This window comes from Pempheris klunzingeri, chromosome 22 (genome assembly GCF_042242105.1).
Source record: "Pempheris klunzingeri isolate RE-2024b chromosome 22, fPemKlu1.hap1, whole genome shotgun sequence".
Lineage (NCBI taxonomy): Eukaryota > Metazoa > Chordata > Actinopteri > Acropomatiformes > Pempheridae > Pempheris > Pempheris klunzingeri.
Window position 1 is genome coordinate 13,281,310 of NC_092033.1, and position 14,095 is coordinate 13,295,404.

The window sequence follows — 14,095 nt, forward strand, 5'->3', positions numbered from 1 at the left end:
CGGAGTCAGACTGGATGCTGCATCACAGGCCCGCTGGACCACGTCGCTCACCATCCCCAGCCTCCGCTGCCTCACACGGGTCCCTCTCAGATTTAAGTTGTCCAGCTTCCAGCCTGTTCAGCCGCAGCACTGACCTCGCCAGTGGCAGGAGCAGTGTCCTGTCTGGTAAAACGTCTGCTGTGACAGTAGCATTAGCATTAGCTGTCGCTTTATCATCTTTAAAAAATGTCAAAAACCACAGAATATTTGGCATTTCTGCTTTATAAAAGACAAAAACTATTAATCAATCTCTTTGTCGGTCAATAATAATCTAATAAACTAATCATTTAAGAAGTAATCCCTTTTAAATTGAAATTTACTCCTCATGTTATTCAGAAGGGAGGATGGAGGAAGGGAGGATTATTGAATATTCATAACTAAGGAAGCAACAATCAAAGTTGAAGTCATTATGTCATCATTATGTCATTATTTATTCAAGTGTTTGACAGTCAACAACTCAGAAAATCTGCTTCATCAGGTGGGTGTGGTTTGTTCACGTTCGATTGACAGTGCCCGTCTCCCTGGAAACACAACCATCCAATAACTATCCGCTTCAGATATTTGGTCAGTTCTGATCCATCCACAGAAATATGTGAAATCACCTTTTTAAACCACAGCCGTGTCCTGTTGAAACCAGTGAGAAGAACATAAAGAGTGTGTGGTTGTAACTTTAGTAGATGATGGTGTTTTCACTCAAAGTTGGGGTCAAACTTCCATCTGGTGGTGGTGTTTCACGTGAGCTTTTAGAAGAGACTCAGCTAAGAGCAGCCATTTGTGGTTGCAGACGCATTTGTGAGTCCTGCAGGGCACTAGCATCCTCCTGCATGGGTCGAAAGTATGGTGTTGTTTTTATTAGTGACAATAGTGTTAAAATTAGCGAGAGAAGAAGTGGTCTCATGTTTATCTTTAATGAAATACATCTAAATTGGACTCTTGAAGAAATCTCCTCAGGTGGACAATGAAGCTACCTTCTAATTTTCCTCTGTTATTTTGCAGCAGATATCAGGGACTCAGACCCAGAAGGCAGCGCTTGTTTCTCGCCTTATCCAGTGACGCAGCCACCTTCAGCTTCTCGCTCTCCGGCAACATCCAACCCTCGCCAATCACCCATGAAGGCAACGACCACCCCTCCACTCTACGACCCAATATTTGGCCAAACCAAACCCCTCTCACCTCTCCCAACGTCAGCAGTCATTTCTCCATCAGATAAACCTCTGAGAAGATGTGAAAGCCCAAAAACAACAGAGAACCTCAACCGAGATCCGTCTGTGCATCCTGATCTGAACCCGTCCTTGGACTCCGATTATGGCCTCACTACCCTGGCTTTCCCCTCCGCTACTTGGTCTTCCTGCCCGAGTCCACAGAGAACCAGTCCCCGCTCGGGGTCAGGACCAAAGCTGACCTCGTCTGCATCATTGACTCTGCTGGAGTCTCAGCGCTGGCCTGTCCTGCCTGCTATCTCCCCTGTCAGAGGTGAGAAATGAGCTCCACATATGGGTCGTTCACAGCCTCCTCCCTGCCCGGCGCTACGCTCATGCCCACACTCTTAGGAGCCTGATTGTCTTCAACGTGGCTGGACATCCACCCATGGACAAAGAGACTTGGTCAGACACAGAGAATTCAAAGCCTGCTTCCATAGTGAGACGTTCTGATGCTCCTGCCCCCATCAACAGGTTATGAAAGCATTGCTGTCAGCCTGTTTTTCCCCCCCTCCCACCTCATAATAAATAACGCAGAAAGCTTTTCTTTTTCCTCTAAATCAGGAATAGAAAGGAGGGCCTTTGATGAAAAGCTGGTACCGTTTGATTCCCCGCTCAAAGGCGTGAGGCCCCAACAATAGAGGTCGGGGTGCCTACCTCGTGTGCCGTGCCTCTCAGCCTCGGCTCCCCCGTGCCTTCACTATTCTCCGGGCTCTGAGAGGGAGACGTGTAGCCGATGGTCATAAATCCACACTGACCACCGCTTGCTGACGGCAGAACACTGAGGCGGGCCACCACAATAGAATACCTCTGCGGCTTTCCTGCAGACGCTAATTTACCGTTCCCAATGGGGATAAAGGACGGGGCCACTGACATCTGACTCCTCCAGGAACTTTATGAAAGAAAGCAAACAATGTGGAAATTGTGTAGGGATTTTCTCTTTTCTATCAGAGACATCTACTGTTCTCTGTGTGGTGCTGTACTGCAGGGGGGCCCATGCTGTATCGGAGCACGCTGTTCTCTTCACGGCAGACACAGAGCGAGTGTCACCAGTTCATTTATTTCACCGCAGATGGAGGCAATTCAAGCTCAATGTGGCCTCAATGTGGCAGCGTGCAAAGCTTAAAGGATAATTCAGGTTCATTACAGCTTTGGTCTGTTTTCATAGTTTTGGCCATCATTTCCTTTGGTATTGACGACTTTGTTCTGACCAACAAGTTGAGCTGGTAATAATACTGCATTGCACATTTGTGCTCCACTACTGACAGTTGGCTTATAAACTATGTGGATGCCGCGATTTTCTCTTGCAAATAAGTTTGGCAAAGATGCTATTTAACCGTTCCAACAGACAGCAGCACTCAGCTCGTTTCATTGAGGCCACTGCATTAATGCCGCAGGCAGAAAAATGGAGGGTCATCCAGCCCAGAGATTCAACCTGGGCCACTTTTGTGTTATTCAATGGTGCATTTAAATATGCTGAAGTGTATTTATGTCTCCTAAGCTTTCAGACTTAGATCTATTGCTCAAACCAACCTTCCTGAATTGTAGTTCTGGTCTCACCTGTACGTGATGGAGCATTCTCCTTATTCTTCAAACGACATATTCACAGTTTTTGCTGCCGTCCTTTTAACGCACATGTGGGCATGTAGGTCTTGTTTTACTTTTAAAAGATATAAACCTATCCTGTGCTCGTTTCTTGCCCCGTCGCACTGGTCTTCACCCTTTTTCCAGATGTCAACAACTAACCTGGTGGTGACAGAGTTGTCATTGCCACCAAGTATAAGGGCAGAAGTTTTGTATTTGTAAAGTTTTGTATTAGGTGGTCTGTTCCTGCAGCAGCAAATGTGACAACCTTCTAACCCTGCGTGGTATACATGCTGTACACATGTGTATGGCTGCAGTGGATGATGGGAGTTTCCTCATCCTGCTGAGCCCTCTTTGACCCCCAGTATGGTTTTCTCAGATCCCCTCCAATCCACAGCGTGACCCTGAGCTGACCTGTTTTGACCAACATGTCCAGAGTGTAACTGTCCTTGACAATGAAGCAGGGCACTGTCCCGGCCTGGCCTGGCCTCTCTACTCGGGGCCTTTTAGCCCGGGACTGTGACCAGGAAAAGAGGGCCACAGGCACACAGAGGAGGCCTTGTCTGCCTCTAACTCTGTCGTATCAAACTCGCTGACCCCCCAGAGTCACCCTTAACCCCCCCGAAAAACTCACCCTGACTCAGTACAGCCCTCGTCTGCTGAGAATGACAGCTGAGTTGACAGCAGCAATATGCTTTGAAGTGTCAAGTCAAGTCCCTCCATTGTCTCTCTGAGTAGAGCGCCGAGCCGCTCAAGTGCACAATAGTGCAGTGGTGCGTGCGTGTCGTTGTTCACATACTTGACTGTGTGAGGGTGGCTTCATGTGTACATTTATACTTGCCCATGTGGGCAGGCACGAAGGAGCTGAGTTTGCCTTTTCCTTTTTCGAGGCTCTGTATATATTATCCTTTTGTCCAGGCCAAGCTGTTCTGCATTTCTAATGTGAGAAAAGCCTTGACAAGCCTCTTTCAGGACGACGACAAAACACACCACCCAGTGAAACAGTTTCTCTCACTAATCCTCTGATTTCTAAAAACCTGGCTGAGTGAAACAGTTTTGTTTTGATGGCTTGAGAAGAGATAAGTAATTGGTGATTATCTTGACAGTTTTTTACCATCCCTTTGAGTGAGGTCCTTGGTAATGAGAGCTTAAGTGCAGAGTTTCTTGCCTGGGGTTTACTGAGGGAGAGGGGAGACTGCTTTCAGGCCGAGGTCTTACTGTAACGCTGCGCTCAGACCTTCATGCCTGGCCTGAGGGGCTTCACTCATGGAGGTCCTGGGTCTGTGTTGGGAGTTGTTCACTCGTCAGAGTGTAAAACCTGGAAGGGGCAGGCTTTAAGTAAGCCCACAGTAATATACAGGCAAGATTTAGATTTAGAGAGTCTGATAGGCGCATCAGGAAGTGTCCTGCAGGAGCTTCCCTTCAGCTGTCGGCGTCAGTGGTTATCTTACCAAATATATAGTGATGGATTTCCTGTTTTGGTGATTTTATGTAATTTGTAGAAATCTGCTTGTATCACACAAGAAAAATTGCCAAAGGCAGATGAGAAGATTGGTACCACTCTGATAAGTAACATTAGCTTAGTTTAGCATAAAGAATGGGAGATTTTCCTCCCCTCTTATTGTCTTGATGCAAAACAGATTGAATATGTTACTAATTCAAATCAAGATCAACTTTTTTGGGTAAGAAAATTAAAGATTTAATCATCCTGAAAGAAGTTAATATGACTTTCCTCAATTGCCCTTTTTGCAGTGTGCTCATTTAGTTCTCCCAGTTGTTTTATTGTTGTTCATACACTTCTTTGCTGTTTCCCATTATTTCCTCATGAAACAACCCACTGTGCCCACGTGTTATCATTAAAGTTGCATCTAATCCTCATCATCATTGTGTTGATCGTTATAACATCATACACCCACTCTGTGCCGTTGCAGGACGCTGTGGCACAGCAGCATCACACTACTCAGAGCTGAGCTGCAGTCAGTCTCACGTGTTTGATGAACTGGAGGCCATCGCCCCGCGCTCGCCCTCCTGTCCGTCTCTGGATGAGCCATCAGACTCAACAGGTTGCCCATCACCTAATACAGGTACACACACAAACTCACGCACACAACAAAATAGTCTGCAATTACCTCTACCTCAACAGCTATTATATGGATTGTTGTGAAATTTGGTACGGACGATGAGCCCCGCTGACTTCGCTGACTTCGGTGATTGTCCAATACTTTGGTTTAATATCTGAAAAATGAATGACTTAATCAGCAGTTCAGTCATAATTTGCACACAATATCATGCTGATATACATGGTAAACATTATACCTGCCAGCATGTTGGCATCGTCACTGAGAGCACTAGAGGAGAGCAAATCACAGGACAGACCGCAATACACACAGAGACCCCTTCCATTTTTGTTAGACAATAGCATGCTTACATTAGCATTCAGCTCAAAGCCCCTCACAGACCTGCTACCATGGCTGTAGACTTCTCATTTTACATTCTTTTATTCATTGTTTTGTCTATAAGATGTCATAAAATAGTGAATATGTCCCACAGTTTCAAAGAGCCCACGAGTTAACATCTTAAAATACCTTGTTTTAGAGAAAACCAGCAGAGGTTTGGCATTTTTGTCTGATAAAAAACACAACTGTTGGTCATCAGTATTGATGTTCTGTCCATCAACTGGTTGATAATTTCTGATAAAAACTGTTTCAGTCCTAAACCTGAATTTCAAACTTCTTCATTATTAGATTGACTTTATATCAACGTGCTATTGATTGTGTTTATATGTTGTTCTGAATGTTTCTGTGTTTGTTTGTTTGTTGTTGTTTCCATCCCTTTGTGCCTCCCAGTAACGTCTCAATTAGACAAGCTCTCCTTCCTCTGTGACTTCTGCCTTGTTACAGACAGGGATGGGCTTATCTAAGCACTCACTGTGTCAGGTCTTTGTATCAGGCCGTGCTGGCCAACAAAAGCAGAGTAAATGTGATGTATGTGTGTGCGTGCCTGTGTTAGATAGCATGTGTAAATGTGTGTGTGTCCTGGAGGTGGTTCAGTGAGCCGCTGAGAGAGACATTAGCCAATGAAGACTTCCTCCACCTCCCTCATTGCCGGCTAATCCCTGACAAGGTGTTTAACCTGCTCGCTTGACCCGGACCTCCATCTGACCCCGACGACCTTTGCCCCGAGGATGTGGAAGGATCAGGGCGGCCGCTGCCATAGAAACTGCAGTGTGATAAAATCAACTCAGGGCTCAAACCAAATGCTGAGTTAATGCTCCAGACTGATTTTTATCAGAGACTGACATGAAGCACCATTTACATCTGTAAAGAATGTGGCTGATTTAAAGCTTCACTGAGCAGGATTTTTAGTCGAAATATACAGATATCTGATTAGGCTCATGGCAAAGTGGCAGCAGTAGGAAGAATATTTCATCTTCAAATACATGTGGGGACCCAAATGGATGAATAGAACGGTCCGGTACAGCATCTGCATTACTGCTGACGCCACACCAATCCGTCTGTCCACCTCCTGCTCCATATTACTCTCACTCATGAACAAGATCCTTGAACTTGAACTCCTTTGCTCGTTCCATCTCCATCTCATTCCAAAAGATTCCATCAAGCATCTTTTTTAAAAACTGTCAAAGCTCAATGTGAGGATGTTTTATAGCACTAAGAACTGAATATCTTTGGGTTTTAGACTGTTGGTTGGAAAAAAGAGTTTTGGGTCATTTTTTTTGTGCTATTAGCATTTCACAAACTATACAATTAATTTATCATTCAAGAAAATCGACAGATGAATGAAATAATGTAACCAAAGAAAGCTTTGAAAGGAAATTGGTCAAATGCTGAACTGATTTCCTCAAATATTCAGCATTCAGAGACATGAAAGATTTGCTTTTGACTTTTTGGATTATCTGGACCTGCGACTTGTATTTTCTCTAAAGGAAATGAGACCTGACTTAAATTTCCTTTTAATAACATGGCTCAGTGCACACGAGCATGAGCAGAAGTCTCACAACAGTATAAAGCATCTGAAGCAGAAGCGTGTCTGTGCTCTTCCGTCTTTCTGTCCCAGAGTGGGTGGTAACCAGAGTGTCCAACGCCTCAATCACAAGATAAGTCATTTGTTATCTGCCACTGTGTTTGCTAAGTGTCTTTCAGTCTTGTGGCTACTTTTGGCTAATGATGGTCTAATACCTGGTCTAACTGAAAGAATGTCCCTCCACGTTATGTTACACCCACAGATATTCCAGGGATTTCCTCTCAACGACTCCTTCATTTATCAGCCGAGGCAACAGTTCCTTTTTCTCACCTGAGGGATTACTTTACCAAGCGTCAGCACACCTACAGACACCCACACGTGTGTGACTTCCCAACTGAAAACTTGTGTGTGGTTGTGTGTATATGTGTGCACATGTGTGTGTGTGTGTGTGAGAGAACAGAGTGGATTGCAAAACACAATTAAGACAAACTGAAAACTTGTGTAATGAGAAGGAGATGTGGAGGCTTTTTTATAGTTTTTTTTCTGCATGTTGCTGGGAAAGTGTGTGTGCGTGAGTGTGTTTGTGTGAAGTGGGGTACCTGCAGAGGGGTGTGTTGTGTGAAATCCCCTCGGAGAGGAATGGCAGCTCCACACCCAGCCAGGGGATTTGCATAGGCACGGAGCCACACTGTCACTGATCCGCTTTTAATTGGGTGTGACGATGAGAACTTTGGAGCCTGCGGGGGTGGGTGGAGGGCTTTGGGGGTTGTCTTGGGAGAGGGCAGTGTAATTTTTAGCAATTTCATAATCCAGTTCAATAAGTAATTCCAACTAATTTCAAGTTATCATTTTCAAAGGTCTACGGTTGAAAATGTATCTAACAATCTATGTTAATTTATTTATTTTATTATTTTCAGCTTTTAATATGCACACCTGAATAATACCATAATACATATGTTTTTCATTTACACATTTGTAATTAGTTTGACATGTCACTGTAGAGCGACTGAAAAGAAGAAGAAGCTAAAAGAAGAACAAACATTCACTCTGTTATCATTCATTATAATTTTCATTCATGTGTCCCGTTTCTTGGCAACAGCAAAGACTATGTTTCTTTTGGGGAATCTTAAAAAACAGGGTTTTTGCCTGCTCTAGTAAGGCACCCAGAGACTTCCACCAAGGCCAAAATATGCTTGTTAATGAGCTGCATCTGGATCCAAGTTTCATTTAATTTTTTCCATAATCCTGCTAACAGAAAAAACAGACAAACAGCCCAGAAAACATAACCTCCTCTGTGGTGGTAATAAACACGTTTCAGCAATTATTCCTGTAAAACACAACTGGGGACCGAGGGCCCTGTGGGCCCAACACCAGAATAAAGAGGTTTGGGGTTGTTTGCAATGTGTACCAGGTGTTGGGCAGTGGTGTGGACCTTTGTGGACCTTCGGCTAATTGACTTTGTGGATGCGTCATCATATCTGCAACCTTATTTCATTCACCTGGTACAAATGTGAGTCAGTGCCCCGAGTCAAGGAGTTCAAGTATGTCAGGGTCTTGTCAGTAAAGTATGCAACAAATTGAAGTTTTGACCTGGTGATTTTTTATAAAAAGCTAAGGGATCACCAAACCATCCAACCCTCACCTACAATCATGAGATTTTGTTAGTGACCAAAAGAATGAGGTTGAAGTGGCCAAAATGAGTTTTCTTACAGATAGGTTGGAATACAGAGAGAGCTTTAGGTGGTTGGTGCATTTGATCAGGATGCCTCCTGGCCAACCTCTCTGGGTGCATCCAACAGACACCCTAGGGGAGACCCAGAACGCAGAAGAGAGATTACGCATCTCATCTGGTTTAAGAGATTGCAGACCTCTCAGTGTTTAGCTATCCAAATGATTCCCCCGTGCAAAAGCACACCTGTTTTACAGACAGTGTTATGTGCTGCAGTGCCTCAGAATATTCTGAGTTTTTCAGACTTTGTTGTGTCCCCCTGCAGAGCTGTCCCCCGGCCTGGCAGCGCTGACGGTGGGCTGTGATTCAGGGAATCTGGGCTCCCTGTCCCGCGTTCAGTTGCTCCTCCTTGACCGAGTGGAACCCGAGACCCTGCTGAGTCCCTGTGGTCTGGAAGAGGAGCCCCCGCCAATGCTGGACTGGTCTGATCTGGGGATGCAATATAATCTAGGATCATCAGGTATAGCTTTTCAAGAGAAAGATGCATAAACAGATCTAAAAGAATAGATATAATTGAAACCCCATTTCTCTAACAGTAAGTGCACCCAAAACACAATGAATGAAATTCTATCAAACACTAACATCAATTATTTTGAGCGTGAAAATTCAGTGAAACAGGAGTTTGATCAAAAGTTAACTCAAGGTCCACTAACCAGCTTTCAAAGTTGGAGTCAAACTAAAATCAGCACAGTTATTATCAATGGCAGACGTCCCATTCCACATTTAACAACTATAATGATAAAAATACACTTCTCCACACAGAACCAATATCCATTTCTAAGTAAGGGCAATTTAAAGACAAAGAAATGTCATGAGAGGAAGTGAAGTTCAAGGGAATCTGAGGAAAAGCAACATGCCCACAGTCTAATACCAGGATTAAACATAACCCAACAAAAACCTCCAGATACTCTTGATACAAGTACTTTGTTAATGCAGATGGAATGGGTCCAAAAGAGGAGGTTCACACTCAGGAGACAAACCTTGAGTCAGCATCAAGTTTCCTCTCCAGCTATTGAAACTTGTTTAATCAGTCAACAAGTATCCAAACTGTCTGTAATTTATTTGTGATCACCTGAAATCTCCTTTACCCAAGATTGTCTACGAGTGTGTTTATGAAGTCACTTGTGAATGACAAGCAATCTCAGAGTACTGAGTGTAAACCTTGTGAGCTGACAAATCTTTCTGACAGTTTGACTGAGATCGTTTGATAAGCAAAAACCGTCACTTTAATAACAGGGAGCAGTCAGACAGGTGTGGCCGTGTGTGTGTGTGTGTGTGTGTGCGTGTGTGGAAAACACACATGACCAGACAGAAGGAAAAACATGACTCTGTAGGTGTGTTGTGTCGGTCCACGGCCGGCCTTGAGAATAAGCGATGCCTTTATGGCGTCAAGCCATTCTTTTAACGAGCTATGATACCGCCCCTCATCTGCTCCCAGGCATGCCGCTGCGAACTCTTAACTGCTTTTCTCCGAAGGTGTAGCAGCTCAGAGGAGGGGTTTATAGGGATATCAGGATATGCCATATTAATAAAGATCAAACTGCTAGAGTGGCTCATTAACTGGGAAAGTCCAACTAAGATAGCTGCAGACAAGCACTGCATACATAACAATGGATAAGATACTGAGAAGAATGTGTGCAGAAAAGTCTTTGAGTCTAGCGCCCGTTGTTTATAGACTGATAACACACAGGAGGGTGAGATAAACACTGTAGACGTTTAAAGGTTCAGTTCAACCACGTTGCAAACTTCTGGTATGCAGCCATGCAGCTAGTTCTGGGTGTATTTGTCCAGGTTTTTAGTTATTTGTTTCAGTTAAAAATAAAAAAGCAGAATGTGTCTGAGTTAAAGCTGGAGCAGGCTGATAATGAAGCAGTTCCTACAACATGTCATCTGAAGTAGTTGCATAAAGAATTTTAAAAAGAGACCATGAGGGAGAAGTTTGAATCCTGCATGCTGTCTCACCTTTGTGCATCCGGCCAGTCGCTGTGTGAAATCGGCATAGATGTCACCTTTTTAGTTTCAGACCGTTACAAAAACTGCTGGACGTGTATACGTTCAAACAAGTGCAGCAGCACGAATGCAGTGGAGATAGAATCGTCCAGAAGTGTGCACAGCTTTGGATGATTCATGGCGTCTCACCCCTCTCTGTGACGGCAGCTTTTTGCTCGGCCTTCCAGTGTGAACAGATTCACACTCCCGCGTCTTGATTTGGTCGGACAACACTGTACAAACTAAATTGTGTCAGCATTATCCTTTATGTGAGTGCACCTTAACTTTGGCTAATCCTGCTGTCTACTGAAGATATTAGTCTTTGAAAAGTGCGATCATTCCATTATGAGCAGCACTGAAATTCCTTTGACCTCCATTGTATTCACATCTCAGAGGCAGATACCTCAAAACCTTGACACATGAAATCTGCCTGCATATCACCTTTTTTTTTTTTTACTTGCATTGAAAGAGAAATATGACAACCATGGTGGTTTTGTTTTTGGTATTCGTGCATCTATGCCAGCAATGTTTGCAACAAGTGAAAATCTGTCTGAGTTTGCTGGAACCTTGTCTTTCCTCTGTCTGTGTCTCCAGAACAATGTTTGCACCTGGCACGCTTCTGTAGACAGGTGCTCCTCTAGGGTTTTGTTGTTCCATTTTTTTGCCATTATTTGCTCAGAGATTAAGAGCCATAATTGGAACTAATACACTACATTACTCATATCTGTGCCCAAACACTCAAGTACAAAAGACAAGCGCATGTAAGTGTGCGCCACAGGCTAACACTTATGTACACACGTGTGCAGACACACGCGCTTGCCTGCCTACAGCACAACTGCAAACACAAAATTGCCTCCTCTCCCTTGAGCTTGTCGTTGTGTCCTGTGTGGTTTTGTCAGGTGTTTTGAGGCCCCTCACAGCTGGCAACGTCTCTGAAAGGTGTGACTCTGCGGGGAAAGTCCAGGAAAACAAATCGGTGAGTGCCGCTGCCCCTTGTGAAGCCGCTTTTCACTCTCTACCCCCCTCCTCCGTTCATCTATCAGATTTCTTCCAAAGGCAGAGCCTGCGCCTTGTCGTGAGCAAACACTAGACCTTCAAGAATCAACTCCTATCAGACAATAACCCCAAACCTGGCACACACAGTCTCCCTCCCACACAAAGACCCCCTTTTACAAACTTGAACTAGCATGCATTTATAACTGTCATTCCAGTAAGACGAGCCAAATTGTTGTTGATAATTGAGACACAATATAACAGAGGGCACGCGGCGTGCAGCAGGTGTGTGGTTAATCAGTCACGGGCTGCGGGAGGGGTGAGGCCTGACTGTACGGGAGCAGACAAGCTTTTACACCAGCTCAGCGCTCTGTTGCAGTGGGGGGTACGCTCGGCTAAACGCCCGACACGGTGGGATTCTTTTAGAGGATGCACCACCACTAGGATCAGACAGGGGCTGAGGGGTGAGGGGTCAGGGGGGTAAACAGGCTTGTGCATGCTGGGCTGCAGCGGAATGGACGCAGGTGCTCCACGTGATCTACGATTAATCTCCCCTTTATGACGGATGAGAGAGAGCCCCTGAAAAGCATGAATGGAACTCATAAGCCCCCTGCAATTATGCCAAACCACAATGAAGAGCTGGAGTGCTCAGGGTCGGATTCATACTACCATTTGCATAATGCACAACACTGAACCACGTATCCACGCAGAGAAAGTGATAAACCAGTGGTATGTTTTGAGTCAGGAGGTGGGAGGAGCTGCTGGTTCTTGGTTAGGACTGTTTTGAATCACTGTAAATCCCTACGTTAAAGTTTCCTTTTAATGATATCACCAATGGTTTAAGTGAGTCTTTAAAGGATTAGTTTGACATTTTTTGAAAAATGCTTTTTCGCTTTCTTACACAGAGTCAGATGAGACGATCCAATTTCCTGTATCTAGTGAACTGGTACTGATGCTGGTACTGAAGGTGGATTTTGTCACCTTATGCTATGTTGAGGCAACAGCTGCTGGTGCGCGCTTCATATTTTGCTTTTAGAAATGGGTGCAGTGTCCAGTCTCTCATGTCTCTCGTGTAATTCTCGGCAAGAAAGCGAGTAAGCGTTTTCCAGAAGCTATTCCTTTAATAATTTTGCCTTTTAAAACTATGCCAGGGAAAAGAAGTCAATCAGAACTGTAGCAAATAGGGTTTCCAAAAGAATTTTACTCGAATAATCCCAAAATGATTCCTAAAATGCTGAGATCGTTCTTCATATTACTTTAAGTTTACAGGTTACTTTAAGTTGTTCAGTTGGGGCTGCATGGTGTGCGAAATGTCTACTTTGTGGAAACGATTACATTTAAAGTAACATAGATGATTAGCTGACTCTGGCCATCTCAGAGTGAATCTCACCAAACCAGAACCAAGTTTGTCACACTGTGTTCTTCTGTTTTCTTGCAGGATCCGTCTGAAGGAGGCTCTGGGTCCCCTTCTTCATGGATCATAGACCTGAGTCCATCATACAACATGTTCAGCTCCACCAACTCTCCCCGCCAGTCCAATCATGGTACTGTATCCCTTAAATATACCCAGAAAATAGTCTCTACGTGCTGCTGTTACATATCACCATGGTCTTGAAAGTGGCATTCTCTCTTAAGAACCTATATGAACAATACTTAATCAATACAAGAGCCCATTACCACCTGATCCGGTAAAAGCCCACTCAGTCCCCTCCATCTCTGTTTTATTAAGAGCCATTGTCTCCTCACTGTCAGCGCTGTGTTTAGCGTTCCCTTGCCTCCGGTACACTTAAGCCCGCTAATCCTTGCTAGGGCCAGCTGGCTCCGAGTATCACCTTCACCTTTGTGGCCGGCTTGTGTACATTCATGAATGATGGTTCAGAGGCAGCGCTTACTGTACGGAGCACAAACACTGGAAAGCTGGCAACACAAGAGAGGAAAAAGGTCAGGAGTTGTGTCACCACATGGAAATGGAGAGCCACCCTTCAGCTAATAGCGGGCTCTTTTTCCTCCCATCTTCATTTGAGCACTGGTGACTCACTTGTGCAGTATCAGTCATTGCTATATAACACTAATGGTCCGTGACGTGCCGTATTCCTGCAGGATGCATCCATCATATCAGTGATTGATTTGTCTGATGGCTAAACTGCAGCTAACCATTCAGACCAAAGGCACATATGTCTGATGTCAAGTGCCGAGGCCTCTAAGCTTAAAAACACTCAGTGTTTTTTGTGTTTTTCATGAAATATGTCCAGGAGCAGAGGAGGGTAGAAATATAGATCAGGCAGTGCTGCGACCATCTGTCTTTGAAACATTTTGACAGTTCTCAAAAAACTTGCCGCCATATTGATCACGTTGGGATTAGCCTGATTTCAGGCGACAACATACTTCAAACAAAAGTGCCTCTCAGTTGTCGAGCAGCATCTGAACCTCCTCCCCTCACCTTTCCGTCCACAGATAACCTGTGCTGTTATCTCTGTTTGTATGGCATCCTTACAACAGCAGGATTTTCTCCCCACCTTTGAGCTTGGCTGTTCAGAGCAGCTACCTAAGACTTAACCTGTTCGGAAGACATCCCATACGG

The 14,095-nt window shown here is 44.5% G+C and overlaps 1 protein-coding gene across 1 annotated transcript in view; it reads left to right on the forward strand.

Moving 5' to 3' along the window:
• Positions 1–1,137: 1,137 nt before the first annotated feature.
• LOC139221896 (uncharacterized) overlaps positions 1,138–14,095 on the forward strand; it is a 36,645-nt gene continuing 23,687 nt past the window's right edge. Inside the window, exons 1-5 of the mRNA XM_070853844.1 lie at positions 1,138–1,512; positions 4,754–4,906; positions 8,798–8,992; positions 11,421–11,497; positions 12,953–13,058. Of these exons, the coding sequence (XP_070709945.1) occupies positions 1,149–1,512; positions 4,754–4,906; positions 8,798–8,992; positions 11,421–11,497; positions 12,953–13,058 (895 nt within the window). The 5' untranslated portion in view covers positions 1,138–1,148. The remainder of the gene's footprint in view (positions 1,513–4,753; positions 4,907–8,797; positions 8,993–11,420; positions 11,498–12,952; positions 13,059–14,095) is intronic.